The 16945-nt window shown below is 37.3% G+C and overlaps 1 protein-coding gene and 1 long non-coding RNA gene across 2 annotated transcripts; both read left to right on the forward strand.

Moving 5' to 3' along the window:
• The first annotated feature begins 5192 nt into the window (after nucleotides 1–5192).
• On the forward strand, nucleotides 5193–5708 carry LOC137938211 (uncharacterized mitochondrial protein AtMg00810-like). Its single transcript, XM_068783202.1, has one exon. The coding sequence runs from the start codon at nucleotides 5193–5195 to the stop codon at nucleotides 5706–5708; it is 516 nt and encodes a 171-aa protein (XP_068639303.1).
• A 2203-nt stretch (nucleotides 5709–7911) lies between these two features.
• Nucleotides 7912–10073, forward strand: LOC137939227 (uncharacterized). The gene is made up of 2 exons (XR_011109932.1): nucleotides 7912–9519; nucleotides 9729–10073. It is a non-coding gene; the product is annotated as an uncharacterized lncRNA (long non-coding RNA).
• The last annotated feature ends 6872 nt before the right edge of the window (nucleotides 10074–16945 follow it).

Raw genomic sequence — 16945 nt, forward strand, 5'->3', positions numbered from 1 at the left:
AAGCTCGTTGAATCTAGTTTCTAGAGCAATAAATTTTTTATAAATTTGAACTATATTTTTGGAGATATTAATATCAAAAGTACCAAAGGTTAGTTCTATAAAAAATCTCTCATTTTTTCCTATTTTTTCTCTTATTATCTCTCATGGCATTAACGTGAATTGAGTTTACTTTTCTCCTATAATCCGAGTTTTTTAGCAAAAAATGTCTTCTAATTAGAAAGTTTTTATCCAACTTAATTACTCCACAATGTGTTCATGCAAGATATGCAATATCTTGCATCAATGTCGTTTTCAAGTTTTGTGTTTTTGTTACTTAGTTGTATGTCTTTCACTTAGTTAACTCAAAAAAATTGTGGTCCCCTAAAAAACGTTATACTTGGTTAAATTTGTTTAGTTATTTCATTACTACCACTACAATCTCCTTCTTATTATGGTGGTTGCTATTTTCTCTTCAATTCTCCATTAACCTTTTATTTGATAGCCTTGCTCCTACTATCCTTTTTTTTTACTCTTGTTTAACCTCCTTTTTGGCCAACCCTTTGGTGTGTTGCTTTGGTTGGTCATATATATATATAAGGATTTTTTAAGTCTAATGAGATTTTTTTATTTATACTTTTTATCACTATCTTGTGAATGACATTCATTACCCGCTTTAGTGATTATTATCACTATTTTTGCTCAAAATGCTTTGAGGTTGATTTCAATTTATGTTTTATCACCCACTTTTTACTCTTTGAGAGTTTGTGTCTTGTTTCGTACTTATTCTAATACAACTATTTTATTTGTTTCAAACTGTAATCATTGCCATTACCTCCCAACTTAAAGTGGAGATTAGAAGGAGAAGTATGGGGATGAGATTGGAAGTTGAGTGTTATAGTGGTTGCGCCTCCTTCTGAATTCCAAGTTTGAGAAGAGAAGTATAATCTACAATGAAAAATTCCTCGTGTTGTGGTAATCAAATTTCATGTAAATAGTATTATGATATGTTAAAATATATATTGAATGTAATTTATGTTCATAATTGTTGTATACTTTGGGTTATGTACATAGGGTTATTAGATTAGGCTTAATAGGATGGGTGGTGTTGTATTGGGCCCATGGGCCATTTTGTAACAGGAAAACATAAATCTTAAATACATAATGAAAGGGGGAAAAACCCCAACGAAAATATTTTTCCTTTGTCGCTCGTGTTCTTCGTGTTCACCGTGAAACCAAAGAGCTCAACGCTCTCTCTCGTTGGTGTTTTGGACTGTTCCCTCAATCCCGTGAGTTTCGTCGGATCGTTCATTCCCGTCAGATCGTTTATTTGTCATGGTATCAGAGCTAGATTCGTTCAAAGATTGACCGCCCGAAGCATCTTTGTCCGACGACCTGCGCTGTACGACGACTCTGTTTTCGGCAACACTTTCAGGGGTTGTCAAAAAATCTTGTCGGGCGGTTCCATTGCCGAAAAAGCTACAACGAGTGGTTCTGTTGCCGGGAAAGGGTTCTCGCCGGAAGGGGAAACAAAAGGGGTGTTTTCGGAGGTTGTCGGAAAATCTTTTAGGAGCTCTGAAAAGTTGTCAGAAAAGCTCCACCGGCGGTTCTGTTGCCGGGACGGGGGTTTTCGCCGGGAAACTTTCCTGAAGGGGAAAAGAAAGGTTTTTTTTAAGAGCAATTATTTGGCATAAGGTCGTTATGCAATTTGAGAGACTTTGGGGGCCGATTTGTAATTTCTGGGGGTTTGGGGTCAAATTAGAATTTCTGATATTTTGGCAAATTTGAAATTTCTGAAAGTGTGGGGTGTATTTCGAATTTCAGAATGTGTGGTGGTATATTTCGAATTTCTGATAATTTGGGGGCAAATCTTGAATTGTTGAAAGTGTAGGGGTCTATTTGGAATTTCCAAAAAGTGGGGGTATACTTGGAATTTCTGATATTACGGGGGTAGATCAGGAATTTTGTTAGATCCGATCTTATCATGTCAGCAGAAAAATTAGATTTCTATCATATTCGGTTCACGGGCAAGAATTACGGTGCTTGGGAATTTCAGTTCCGGTTATTCGTTCAAGGAAAGGGTTTATGGGGACATATTGATGGTAGTCATCCGGCACCTGGCGATGCTGATGCATTGTCAAAATGGATCATCCTGGATGCTAGAGTCATGACTTGGATACTTGGATCCATTAAGCCTCACCTAGTCCTTAATCTGAGGCCCTACAAAACTACAACAGATATGTGGAATTACCTCCACAAGGTTTATCGTCAAACCAGCATGACCCATCGATTTCAAGTTGAATATGAAATGGCAAATTTCACCCAAGGCAGTCGCTCCATTGAAGAATATTTCTCGGGCTTCCAAAATCTGTGGGCTGACTACACTGACATTGTTTATGAGGATGTCCCTGCTGCTGCTCTCTCTACTGTGCAAGCCGTACATGAAACCAGTAAAAGGGATAAATTATTGATGAAGCTTCGTACAGAATTTGAGATTGCTCGATCACATTTGATGAATCGTCATCTAGTGCCATCACTAGATGCCTGTTTGGGTGAACTTCTCTGGGAGGAGCAACGCCTTGCTGCTCAGGCTGGCATGGAACCTCGGTTCAGGCTGATATCTCGGCTCCTGTAGCTTATGTAGCACAAGGAAGAAATAAGGGACACCAGTTCTGTTCAGTGCTTCCACTGCAAGGCTTATGGTCACTTTGTTCGGGACTGCCCCAAAAGGTCATGTAGCTACTGCAAGAAGCCTGGTCATCACATCGATGTTTGTCCTACACGCCTTGAAAGGAGGAGGAATACCGCTTATCATGCCTCCACTGGTACTTCTAGTTCTACAGCATTGCCACCAGTTCAACCAGCACCTGCAAGTTCAACCACCCTCACTCCTGAAATGGTGCAACAAATGATCATATCTGCCTTTTCTACTTTTGGTATCTCAGGTAAGCAGAAACTCTCTACTCACTCATGCTATTTTGATTCTGGTGCTTCTAACTACATGACCAACAATGTTTTATCTCTTTCGAATGTCTGAAAGTATGATGGCAACCTGCACATCAACACTACTGATGGCAGCACTCTGCCTATCAGTGTTGATGGTGATCTCTCTTCATCGTTAGCTGATGTCTTTGTGTCTCCAGCCCTGTCAACAAACCTTCTGTCTGTTGGTCAATTGGTCGATAAAAACTGTAATGTTTAGTTTTCTCGTTCTGGCTGTGTTGTGTAGGATCAACCATCGGGGAAGGTGATCGTGAAGGGGCCTAAAGTGGGCAGGCTATTTCCACTTAAAGTCTTTTTATCCACTGTTATTCCATGTTCTCCTGTACTTTCTTTTACTTGTAATGTTGTTGGATTTGGCACTAAGATGTGGCATAGACGTCTAGGCCACCCAAACTCGGTTGTACTTTCATACATTATTTAAATCGGGTTTATTAGGCAATCAAGACTGTACTTCTCATGATACTTATTTTGACTGTTCATCATGTAAACTTGGCAAAAGTAAAACTCTACCATTTCCGCATCATGCCTCACATGTCTCCCACTGCTTTGACTTTATTCATAGTGATGTCTGGGGCATTTCTCCTGTTGTCTCGCATGCACAAATTAAATACTTTGTCACCTTTATTTATGACTTTAGTCGATTCACCTGGGTCTACTTCTTACGGTCTAAATCTGAAGTTTTTGTCATTTTTAAGAGGTTTCTTACACTCATTGAAACACAATTCTCTGCTCACCTTAAAGTACTTTGTTCTGACTCTGGAGGCGAGTACATATCGGCGAAATTCTAGGAATTTCTTTAAAGCAAAGGCATTATCTGTCAACATTCTTGTCCCTCGACACCCCAACAAAATGGTATTGCTGAGCGTAAAAATCGTCACCTTCTTGATATGGTCTGCACCATTCTCATTGAATCATCCGTTCCTCCTAGGTTTTGGTGTGAAACTCTCTCTACCTCCGTTCATTTAATCAACCACCTACCCTCACCTATCTTGCATCATGTCTCTCCCTTTGTTAAATTATTTGGTTATTCTCCATCCTACACTGATCTTCGGACATTCGGTTGTGTTTGTTTTGTGCATTTACTTGATCATGAATGGCATAAACTTACAACCCAATCAGTTATGTGTGCATTTCTTGGGTATGCCGGTTCTCAAAAGGGCTATGTTTGCTATGATCCCCAGGCGCGTCGAGTCCGTGTTTCTCGGAATGTGGTCTTCTTTGAAAATCAATATTTCTTTCCACCTCAAGTTACTCTATTGTCTGCCTCTCTGTCTAGTTTGCCGAACTTTGATGAGTCTCACCCCACTGCCTCGTTGCCCTCTCCTCATCCTAACTAAAGGGCTATGTTTGCTATGATCCCCAGGCGCGTCGAGTCCGTGTTTCTCGGAATGTGGTCTTCTTTGAAAATCAATATTTCTTTCCACCTCAAGTTACTCTACTGTCTGCCTCTCTGTCTAGTTTGCTGAACTTTGATGAGCCTCACCCCACTGCCTCGTTGCCCTCTCCTCATCCTAACATGGCGCTTGCTCCTGGTTCTCCCTCGGCTCCTGCTCCCCTCCATGTTCGTAGATCCACGCATCGTTCTTTTCCTCCTGCACGGTATGGTTTTCCTTCCCTTGTATCTTTGGTAGCTACTTTGGCTTCTATTTCCATTCCTTTTGGCTATAAACAGGCTATGGCACATGAGTGTTGGCAAAAGGCAATGCAAACGGAACTCCAAGCTCTAGAGGAGAATCACACCTGGGACATTGTGGCTTGCCCTCCTACTATTCGGCCTCTTGGAAGTAAGTGGGTCTTCTCTGTCAAGTTGCGGTCAGGTGGATCGTTGGATCGGTACAAAGCCCGCCTTGTGGCCCTGGGGAATAGGTAGGTAAATGGGATTGATTATGATGAAACTTTTGCCCCAGTTGCCAAGATGACCACAATACGTACTATCTTAGCCATTGCAGCATCTCAGTCTTGGCCACTGCATCAGATGGATGTGAAGAATGCCTTTCTCTACGGTGATCTGCAGGAAGATGTCTACATAAAGATTCCCTCGGGGTATGTCTACATCCTCTCCTGATCTTGTCTACAAGCTACGTCATCCTTTGTATGGGCTTAAACAAGTCCCCTAGGCTTGGTTTGAGAAGTTTCGCGGCACACTCATCCTCCACCGGTTTACCCAGAGTCAGTATGATTCATCTCTCTTCTATCATAAGTCTACCGTGGGCATGGTAATTCTCTTGGTTTATGTGGATGACATCATCATTACTGGCACTGACTCTGGACTGATTACCAAGCTTCAGAAGGTGTTGCATGCCGATTTTCATATGAAGGATCTTGGACAACTCAGATACTTCTTAGGGATGGAGGTACATCACACACCCAGAGGTATTTTTTTAAACCAGCATAAGTATATTCAAGATCTTATTACTCTCACTGGGTTGGAGGATACATCTTCGGTGCCCACCCCTATGGAGGTCAATGTTAAATATCGGAAAGATGAAGGGACTCTCATTGATGATCCAACTATCTATCGACGACTAGTCGGGAGTCTCATATACTTGACTACTACTCGCCTGGACATTTCTTATGTTGTTCATAAGGTCAGTCAGTTTATGTCATCTCCTCGTCTATCACCTTCATCTTGCGGCAGTTCGGCGCATCATCCGTTATCTGCGCGGCTCCCCTGCTCGTGGCTTATTCTTTCCTACCGGCTCCATGTTACGTCTAGTTGCCTACAGTGATGCTGATTGGGTAGGGTGCTTCGATACCCGTCGCTCTACTACAAGCTGATGTATGTTTTTAGGGGATGCAATGATTTCTTGGAAATGTAAGAAACAAGACCAGGTGTCCAAGTCATCTACCGAGACCGAGTATCGTGCTATGTCTACTGCGTGTTCTGAAGTTATTTGGCTCCACGGTCTTCTTGCTGAACTTCAGTTTCCTCAGCCCTCATCTACACAACTTCATGCAGATAATACAAGTGCTATCCAGATTGCAGCCAATCCAGTTTTTCATGAGCATACCAAGCATATTGAGGTTGACTGTCACTCCATCCGCGACACTTTGGAGCACCGGGTAATATCTCTTCCGTACATTTCTTCGGATCTTCAAGTGGCCGATGTCTTCACCAAAGCATTGTCTCAATCCCGACATAATTTTTTGGTTGGCAAATTGTTACTAGTTGACTCACCATCATTAATTTGAGGGGGGATGTTACGATATGTTAAAATGTATATTAAATATAATTTATGTTCATCATTATTGTATACTTTGAGTTATGTACATAGGGTTATTAGATTAGGCTCAATAGGATGGGTGGTGTTGTATTGGGCCCATGGGTCATTTTGTAACAGGAAAACCTAAATCTTAAATACATAATGAAAGGGGAAAAAACCCCAATGGAAATATTTTTCCTTTGTCGCTCGTGTTCTTCGTGTTCACCATGAAACCAAAGAGCTCAGCGCTCTCTCTCGTTGGTGTTTTGGACTGTTCCGTCAATCCCGTGAGTTTCGTCGGATCGTTCGTTCCCATTAGATCGTTTATTTGTCAAATAGAACATCCAAGTGGGAGAACAAGATGAGAAAAAAAGAAGAAGTTTTTTGCATAGAAGATTTTTTTTTAGGAAAAAAAAATAAAGACTTAGAATCTTTTTCATTGCAAGCTAAAGTTATAAATTCCACCTTGAGGGCGAGTGTTGAAGATAAGGTATGGAAGAGTCCCACTTGATTCTCACAACAAGAAGTCTAATAGAGTTAGGATAATTATGGAATGAGGACTGATAGAAGAGTTTCTTTTTGAATGTGTTTTAGTTATGTTAGTCTTTTATTTGTGTTCAATTGTTCTAGGACTTATCTTTTAGTGTTTAATTTTGGGTGTAACTAACATAAGAGTAGTTTAATTGTAATTAAATTATACTTGTTTCCTTTATCATAAATAGAATCTCATGTACTCAAATTCCAACAAGTCAATGAAGTTTTTTTCCTTTCCGAAAGTTCAACATAGTTTCTACAAGCTTTATAGATTTAAAAGAAATTATTCCCATGGTAGCAAATTAAAAAAAAATGCATAAGCCCTATTAATCATCATTTCCATCTCTTAACATGCCATATGGTTGATAGAAAAGACCAACATGACTATTGATTTATAAGGAACCGTGTGCAAAAAGACAAGTTGGATTTTGATCCAACAAAAAATTGTAGAGTTTATGAATCATTTTGTCCTTTAAGTAGAATCAAAATTTTATTTTAAATTCCATAAATATTTCCCAATCATAGATATTAAACGGGTTACTCTAACAAATAAAAAAATAAAAAAATATGATTTTGATCGATGGACTAGATCGGTTCAATTACTATGTGCCTCCTTTTACAAGCACAAAGATTGAAATATTGGTAAAAGTAAATTAGATATTTATAATAAAATTTATTATGATTTAATGATTTACTCATAGTAAAATAGATATTTAGAAATATATATTAAAATGTCAGAGGAGAAAAATCTAAAAAGCGTCCTTCAAAGGAATTAGAACGTGTGTTCGTCGTCTCTCCTTTCATTGCACGTTACAGCGAAGCAGACAGGGCAGGATCAGAGTTAATTGGGGTCACCTACCCACCAAGAAGAGAAAACAAATTCAAGTCAGGTTCGTATTTTATGCCAACGTAGACTATGCCCACGCGGTCCACGATCACATCGAGCGACATATAGTGGGGCTCTTTCCACGTTTCAGCTGATTATTGGTCCAATCCTAAATTGTCCACGTGACACAATGCTGTGTCACGTGGGCTTCACGTACCTGTCGTCCCCAGGAGGAGATGCAAGATAAGAGAAAAGGACAATAGCAAACAGAAAACGCCATTTCGGAGAGCAAAAAATGGAAGAGGAGATGCGAGAGACAAACGACGTTTCTGTTAAAGGATGGCGTGTGGCTTAATGCCTCTGCTCCATTTCATCGCTTTTCTTCTGAGATGCTCCTATGTATCTGCATTTGCACCTGCACCTGAGTAGCTTTTCTTGTCTTCCACAGCTGAAAGATGCCCAAAGACGCAGGCGCAGGTGCAGATGCAGACACATTTCATCTTGGGTTTCTCTCTCTCGATCCCTTCCAATTATATCTCTCGTTTCTGGGTATCTTTGGTGCAAGTGAAAGTTTGTTTGTTGTTACCATGTTTCTGCTATACTCCGCTTCTCTCATTTCTGGATCGCTTCCAGTGAGTTTTTGAGCAGGTGCAGATGCAGACACATTTCATCTTGGGTTTCTCTCTCTCGGTCCCTTCCAATTATCTCTCTCGTTTCTGGGTATCTTTGATGCAAGTGAAAGTTTGTTTGTTGTTACCATGTTTCTGCTATACTCTGCCTCTCTCATTTCTGGATCGCTTCCAGTGAGTTTTTTTTATCGACATAAACACTATACAAACACTTTTTTTTTAAAAAAAAATTTTTATTTGCTTTTGAGTCAGGAGATCCACCCGTCTGGTATAGGTTGGCTGTCTCGCATCTTGATAACCAGACTGTCTCCCCGTAATATCTACGTCATGTAAATAAATCCATATTCCATCTCCGTGCTATTTGTTATTCTTTGCCTAGCTCAGACGATCGCGTTCGACCTCGAAACTCACTCTCTCAGTTCCTCCGGTTTGACTGACTGGTTTCCTGGCTTTTCTTTGGTTCTCTTTCTGGGGCTTTGAACAAGTAGAGTTCGGATTTGTTTTATCATGCACGTTGCGATTAATTCCTCTCTCCTGACTTCTCCCTCGACAGATGTTATTTACTAGTGAGCCAAGAGGTGGCTGCTTCGTCTTTTTAGCTTTGCCTCATACGTAAGTGAATTCCGTTCCATTAATGCTTCCAGGTAACGTGCTCTTTCTCTCTCGACCTCTCTCATGAATTTGTCGTACTGCTGTGAATGAACTTTCTGTTCTTGAATTAGGGCTTTATGTAGGCAGGAGACGATCACGTCCTGTAAGAGTTTCAGGTAGAGGTTTCCATCGAATTGTTATACCCAGTTTTAATTCATATTTCAGAATAAAAACTCCTCCTTAAAAGGAAAATTTTGAAAGAGTAAAAAGCAACCCGTGAACCAAATCCGAGATGTGATTTCTCATATGTTTATCTTGCTTTTTAATGAAATTTCATGCTGCCAAGAGAAGAAATCCAAGGCCTAAACCATCTAGAAGATGAGTCAAGCTGAGACTATACGAGATAAGATCAAAGTCAAAAAGCAAAGCATTGATTAAGACTGAACTAAACTGTTTACTGATGAAGATGCATGTCTGATTAGATCACTTAGATTTATCCTGGATGACTTTGGTTAATTTTGTCGATCATATGGTCACTTCTGAAGATAAAATTGCAATGCTTACATGCAGCTGTCGTTCGAGGAATGAGTATAGAGCAAATCAGGTTAAATTTGACTACAATTATATGATGGCAAAGCAATGGAGAGGCTCCTTGAAATTCCATGTGAAATAGACCACCTTCGATATGATATATGAAGTCCTTTTATTGGTTTGACGTAGACAAGTTGGCAGTAGATCCTAGCTCATATTAATGAAGGCAAGCTATCTGATTGTCCCACTTAATTGATTGTTTTTCATGACGTTTAGTGACTATATTGATATTATCTTTTTCTTGTTTCAAACTAGCTAGTTTCTGTTTCTATTCTTTACAAATATAATTGATCTTTATGTACCGACCGATGGCTACTCTCATTCCTTTCAATCACTAGGGAGTATCCCTGAAGAATTGCTTTCTTCATCTCACAGGATGAATCTCAAGTTCTGTTTCGTAGGAGCAACAGAAGAATGAGGTGCCTGCTCTTAGAGCTGAATTTTAAGAAGAGAAGATACATTAAGAGAAAGCTTAATCAAGTGCTGGGGGTTCTTTCGAGCATTCCAAGATTGCCAAGAGGAAGTACGATGAGATTAGCGACTAAATAGTGTGTGAATTAAGACATTCTCAAGTGAGCTACCGATGCAAATAGTGTTTTGATCATCGTCTTCAATTGTAGATAGTGGTGCTGGGGCAGTATCATCGTCTGATGAACCTATAAATTATTGATACGTTTGAAGTTTGTCTTAGAGAGCTATTAACAGATCTTAATTCAGGAATGGTAGTCCTATTGATATCTTGTATGACTGTATCTAGACACTTGCTTCTAACAGTTCTATAAATGAGGAATGTGGCAAACCAAGATTGAAGCTTGAAAAAACGAGCCAAGAAAATTGAAGTCTGGTTGTCGAGAAGAAGTCAAGCAAGAGGATACTGAACTAAAAACATTTGGACAATATCTAGATTTTTGTTTTGAAGATTACCTGAACATCTTTTTGTAGATGAGGAGTGTTTTTGAAACATTTAGGCTTTAAAATTGATTAAAAATGACTTGATACCACTTGAGAGCAAATATTTCACCTTTCTATAAAAATGCCCACAAGTTGCATCAACTGGTGATAGGTGGAGCTGAATATGACATTCTCTCAGGTTGAACTCAACTCAACTCCAACAAGTAAATTTGACGTTTTGACTTGAGTGACTCAAGTTTTCAGGTGTGTTGTTTTAGAATAGCTAAAAAAAATTGAGCTGGGTCGATGTAGGTGGAGTTTGTGAAGACAAGCTAGGCATCATTGTCACTCCCTTGCAAAGGAGATCCAATTCCTTAAACCAAGGGATATCTAAATGCAAGGCTACACGTCTATCAGCTCCCACGCAAGAAAAAATTAACAGTCATTCATGGGACATAGATTGCCAATCACACAAGAACCACATAATAATAAGGAGAGGATATATTCTACAAGATCAATTCCAAATCTCGCAAGATCATACAATCTCTCACTCAACTAGAATCAATCAAGATCCTATAACCTCTCTCTCAAGGAGAATCAATCAAGATCCTACAATCTCTCTCAAGGAGAGTTAATTAAGATCCTACAATTGAGAAGCTAAGAGAAAAAGAATAATAAAAAATTCAAAAGTGTTTCCATATCTCTCAAGAGGAAAGACAACTATATGTTTTCAAATTCCTTCTTTTTGACAAAACAAAAAGATGTATGTAAAGTGTATATAGCATTCATTCAATCAATTAATCAATTAACAATGTTATTCAAAGAATAATTGCAATTTTTAATGATAGTCATAGGGTAACTCGTCCACCCTTTGATGGTTAGATAATGGTTAGTTAGTTTCTACACTCTATAAATAATAATGGAGCATTATTTGAGGCAGAATATTCAAAAAAAAAATTCTGTAGCAATATCTCATGCTCCAGTAGTGTATTTCTCCGCTTTCTCTTTCTACATCTTGTGAAGAAAATTGCTTGTTTTACTAGTCTTCAAAAATCAATAGGTGCCGGTGCTTGAATTGTATTTTTCATTTCATACTTTTGTATATATACAATTGGTTGGCTACCTTGTGACATGAAAGCAAGTGGGCTTTTTCTTGCGGAATATTTTAGAAAAAATCTTTCGGGATTAAGGTTTTTAGTGAACTTTTGTAACTAGGGGAAGTGTTTTGAATAGTTTGTAGGTGTTTGTAGTTTCAAAATCTAATGGGGTTTAGTGGATTTTCTTGACCAAAAATTCTCAAGTAGAGACTAGAGTAAACCACATCCCTACCCACTCACCCCCCATGTTGAGGTTGTTGAATTGAAATTATCAAATTAAAAACAAGTTGCATGTAACTAAAATTCATGTATAAAAACAAGTCAAGATGAAATGTAACATGCACACACCATAAAGATAAAGAGTTTTTTTATTATCGATGTTCCCCTAGTGGTAGTCACCACCTAAGAACCCTTGCTTGTAAAAATCCCACTATTTTCAAAAGCTCTAATATCTTGAATTAACAAAGAGATTCCAGCTCTTTTTTCCAAGTTTAGCTCAATACACGATTTTTACAATGCAAATGTCCCCTATAGATTGCTGCTAGATTCTAACTCTAGTTAGGCCTTTCTATCTAGATTATATAGGTCCTAGATGGACCTTTAACAAAATCAAATAAAAGAAAGGTAAAAATACACCCTTACTTGGAGAAATGCTTCTCCTTGAGAGATTAAAGTTTCCTCTTCCTTTATAGCATGATTTGATGAAGGAGCTTTGACTAGGTGAATGCAAGGATAGATGAAAGAGAAATGAGATTTTTCAAGGTGTGAGGCTCTCTCTTTCAGTTTACAACATTTACAAATGATTTTTTTTTTAAGATAGAGAAGAAAGGCTTGAGTATTTGCCAATAAATTCTCATTAACTTCTCTATACACGGTTTGGTGGGCTATTTTTACCATCCCAACAGTTATTTGCCTATTTACAAAAATCGGCACTTTGATTGATCAATCACTAAAAAGTGATTGATTGATCATTGACAAGGGCAAAATTCCCTCTGGCTATGCATTACAAGTATGATCGATCATGTTTTTTGTCCTTTACTAGAATTTTTTTGTCTGATCGATCAATCAGGTGGGATGATCGATCATTCCATGTGAAATTTGCTTGCCCTGGTAGAAATGATCGATCAATCCAAGTGGAATGATCGATCATGCTTTATAGCATGAAATAGCCATATTTTGGATGATCAATCAATCGATTATGGTTGATCGACCATGTTTTATATTTTTGGCCTGCACAGTTCTGGATGATCGATCATTCCAATGAGAGTTCAACAATGTTGAATTTTAAAGAATGATAATATCTTTCTCTAAGTACTCTAGCATGATCTAAATGATGTTCATGATGATCCTAAACATGTCTAAGTATAAATTTTGACCTAAAGCTCCAATTTCACATATGTACTTAAATAAGGGAGTTTAGAATACTCTCTTACATAAGTGACTGAGTTTTGACATTTTGACTATTTCACTTAAACTCTAGTCTTCTCATTATCTTCTTCCATGTGAGTGCTTTTTCAAGAGATGTTCTTCAATGGTGTTTGAGGTCTTGAGTTTGGCTTGATCATTTTGAAGATTTAGACCTTGAGATGCATTTACACTTGAAGGTGAGGTATATAAAATACTTAAATTTTCAAGTTCTTAGATAAATTAAGTTTTGTTATCTTCAAAAGCAACATGGTAGTCAAGTACTATTAAACAATCTCCCCTTTTTTTATTATGAAAAAAAATAACTTAGAAAAATTAGAAATATACACTTACCTAAGGTTGGTGTTAAAGTAATTGGTTCAAATTCAGCTTAAGCTCCTCCTTAACTTTTTAATAGTGTGATTTGATCCTTTGAAGCATAAGATTTGTAGAAAAAAGCCTAGGTCTTTTGATCTAAGTTCCCAATGTTTCCCACCCTTTTTGTCATACTCAAAAAGATAATTACTTTAAACACACAAGTTATAACAAAAAGTGGCTCATAAGCCGTATCATATATAAAATTATCAATGATTTACAAAAAAAAAGTGTGTACAATGCCTCTAAAGTAAATATACACAAATATAGCATAAAAAATGTACACTAGGAGTCACAAAAGAAAGTGGATGGGTAGATCCTAAAAATGACTAAGCTGGAGGCAGGAGGCGGCTTAGGATGGTCTCTAGGAGTGCTCAATCCTCTACTTTCCAGCCTTCAACTTGTCCTGTGTGGCAAGGATAGCCGCTTGAGTTGCCACAGTATCATCGACAACTGCCTCTAGTGTTGTAAGATGATCGGTGGGGGCTGAGCTTCCTTCTTCGGTGTGTTAGCAGAGGGGGTGGTTGCTGAATTGAAATATTTAAATTAAAACCAATTTGTGTGTGTAATCAACATGCACACACCATAGGGACAAATATTTTTTGTTATCGATGTTCCCCTAGTGGTAGTCACCGCCCAAGAACCCTTGCTTGGGAAACTTCCACTATTGCGCTCTAATAGATGGAAAATTACAAAGATATTTTGGCTCTATTTGGCTACGTGTGGCTCAATACACAATTTGTATACAAGCCAATCTCCCCAAGAGATTGGTGCTAGATACTAACTCTAGCTGGACCTTTCTATCTAGATTAACAGGTTTTAGATGGACCTTTCACAATATCATAAAAACCATTGGGAAAATTACACCCTCACTTGGAGAGATGTTTCTCCTTGAGAGATTCAAGCTGCCTCCTCCATTGTAGTTATAAATAGATCAAGAAGCTTGTATTATGATGTATACAAGGATGATTGAAAGAGATTGAAGACTTTTCAAAGGTAAGACTCTCTTTCTTTATCTCTAAAGCACTTTAGGTGGCAAATTGTAAGATAAAGGTTTATGACTTGAAGATATGCCAATAAAAGCTCATTCACTCCTTTACTTATGGTTTACTGAGGTATTTATGGGTTCCCCAACTCGAACTAGTTGTTATCTGCCCATTTGAAAAAATCGGACCATTGATGGATTGATCACTGGTAAGTGACTAATCGATCAATCGATCATAATGACTACTTTTCTCTTAGATAATGACTCATTTATTGATGGATTAATCAATAAATATATTACCATTGGTCCAAAAAAGTTAAGTTGATCAATCATTGACAGTGGCTGATCAATCAATCGAGATTCCCTCTAGTTGTGCAATACACTTTGGATTCATCAATACTTCCATCCATTTAAAAAAAAGTGGGTCGCGGATGGGTATTTACCTTAAAATATAATATGGATGGAACAATTGCTAGGTATAAAGCATAGTTAGTAGCTATGGTGTATACTCAATCATATACCATTGACAATTATGAAACTTTCTCGCTAGTGGCCAACTTAAACTTGGTACATGTTCCCATATCCCTTACTATTAATTTCAAATGGCAAAATTTTCAGCTCAACATTAATTTTTTTTCCTTCATGGTGACTTATTTGAGGAAATCTATATGATTCAACCACGTGGTTATGTGGTTGACGGTGAGAAAACATATCACCTTTGGAAATCAATTTATGGGTTGAACAATCCCCTCACTATTGGTTTGATAAATTTACCAATTTTGTGGTAAGACTTGGTTTTAAATGATGTGAAAATGATCATTTTTTTTTACTAAGAATGCTACATAGGGCATGATACTTAGGGTTGTTTTTTTAAGATGATATTATCATCACATGAAGTGATTTTGTGGGCATTCAATAGGTTAAGGAGAATTTGGATAAAGTGTTTCAAACCAAAGATCTTGGTTTGTTAAAAGATTTTTTTGGTTATAGAAGGTCTTTAATCTAGTCATGGCATAGTTGTGTCAAAAGAAGTACGAGCTTGATTTACATAAAGAGAAAGGATGCTTGGATGTAAGTCAATTGATACTCTTATAGAACCAAAGGTTAAATTATGTGTTGAATTTGGGGATAATGTAGATGTAGGGAAAATTCAATGGTTGGTCAGAAATTTTATTTATCTCAAAGTTACAAGACCAAAAATCTCTTACTCAGTCAATGTTATTAGTCAGTTTATTCATTAACCACAACAATTTCATTGGATAGCATTAGAAAGAATCCTTCAATATATAAAGAAAATCCAGGTCAACATTTATTATATAAATGGCATGGGCTCACTAATATCAAAAGATTTGTCAATACATATTGGGTTGGGTGCCCTAATGACAAAAAATCAAATAACTTTTATGGCACTGCTATTGGAGGTAACTTGGTCATTTGAAGAAGCAAAGCAAAGGTTGGTAGCTAGATCTTGTGCAGAAGCAGAATATAATAAGTGAACTTTTGTGGCTTTGGTCCTTAAAGACAGAACTTGGTTTTCCAATAACCAAGCCCATGAAACTTCATTATGATAACCAAACTGCTATCATTGTGGCCAATCTGATTTTTCATGAAAGAACAAAGCACATCAAAATTGATTACCATTTTGTTCAGGAGAAGCAACAAGCTTGTGCCGTATCATTGAAATATATTTCTTGTAGAAATTGATTAACATATATTTTCACAAAAAACTATTGCAATGGGACCACTTGGTAATACTTTCCAAAACATGGCATGTTTAATATTTTGGCACCAGCTTGAGGGGAAGGTGTTGAAGAAGCATTAATCGCATATATGGTAATTACAATATGTTGAATTTCAGGAAAAGAAAATTACTTCACTAACTTATTGTAATTTGAGTACATTAAGCCTCTATTTATAAGAGGGAAAACAAATAGAATCCAACTACAATTAAACTACCCTTATCCCAGTTATACCCGAAGTTAAACACTAAAAAATAAATCTTATAATAATTAAACAACTGAACATGAAAAGAAGATTAACAACACTAAAATACCTTTAATTCAGACTCTTTTGTGAGATCTCCTCCTGTGAGACTCCTTTAAAACTCCATCAAATTAATTTTGGCTCTGTGAAACTTTTTACTATGAGAGTTATGTAGGACTCTTCCATATCTACTCTTCAACACTCCCCCTCAAACTGGATTTTATAATTTCAGCTTTCAATGAAAAACATTCTGTCTTCAATCTTCAATGGGTAAATGTTTTTTCATATATGTTAAATCTTCATCATTTGTTCTCCCCCTTTTCTTGAATATTTTGGTCACATAAAAATTACAACAACATGTGGAACAAAATACTTCTTACACTAGTCAAAATGGTTATAGTTTGAAACACACTCAGCTCAATTTTAATGGAAGAAAAATGGCCTAACTTTAGGGCTTAACCAAGAGACTACTCACTATTTAAGGGTAGCTCGAACACAAATCACCTCTTGGGTGAAGAATAAAAGACTTGACTGAAGTTGTATGTTGGGCATAATCCTATTATTAGGTAGTGGGCCTAGCCATTGCTCTGAAGTGATGAAAATACAAAAAGATAAATTGAAAAATATTAGAGGAAAGTAACTTTAATCGAAATGAGATGACAATGCAAAACTCATACTTCCAAACGAATCTAGAATATGACCTTTTAAAATAAACTAGGGAAGACTATATAATAGATGAACTTAATAAATTTGACCAAATATACATTTTTTGGGGGGTGACCACAATTTTTGGAGTTGACAATGTGTATGATACACAACCAAGTAACAAAAACGTAAAACTTGAAAACAAAATTGAA

Source organism: Aristolochia californica, unplaced genomic scaffold (genome assembly GCF_029961685.1).
Source record: "Aristolochia californica isolate CCGP_79_NKW_82.1479 unplaced genomic scaffold, dmAriCali1.0.hap1 SCAF_8, whole genome shotgun sequence".
Classification (NCBI taxonomy): domain Eukaryota; kingdom Viridiplantae; phylum Streptophyta; class Magnoliopsida; order Piperales; family Aristolochiaceae; genus Aristolochia; species Aristolochia californica.

Bases quoted from the DNA above. Each gene is read 5' to 3' on its own strand.
- LOC137938211 (XM_068783202.1), top strand. From the start codon at position 5,193: ATGGTAATTCTCTTGGTTTATGTGGATGACATCATCATTACTGGCACT.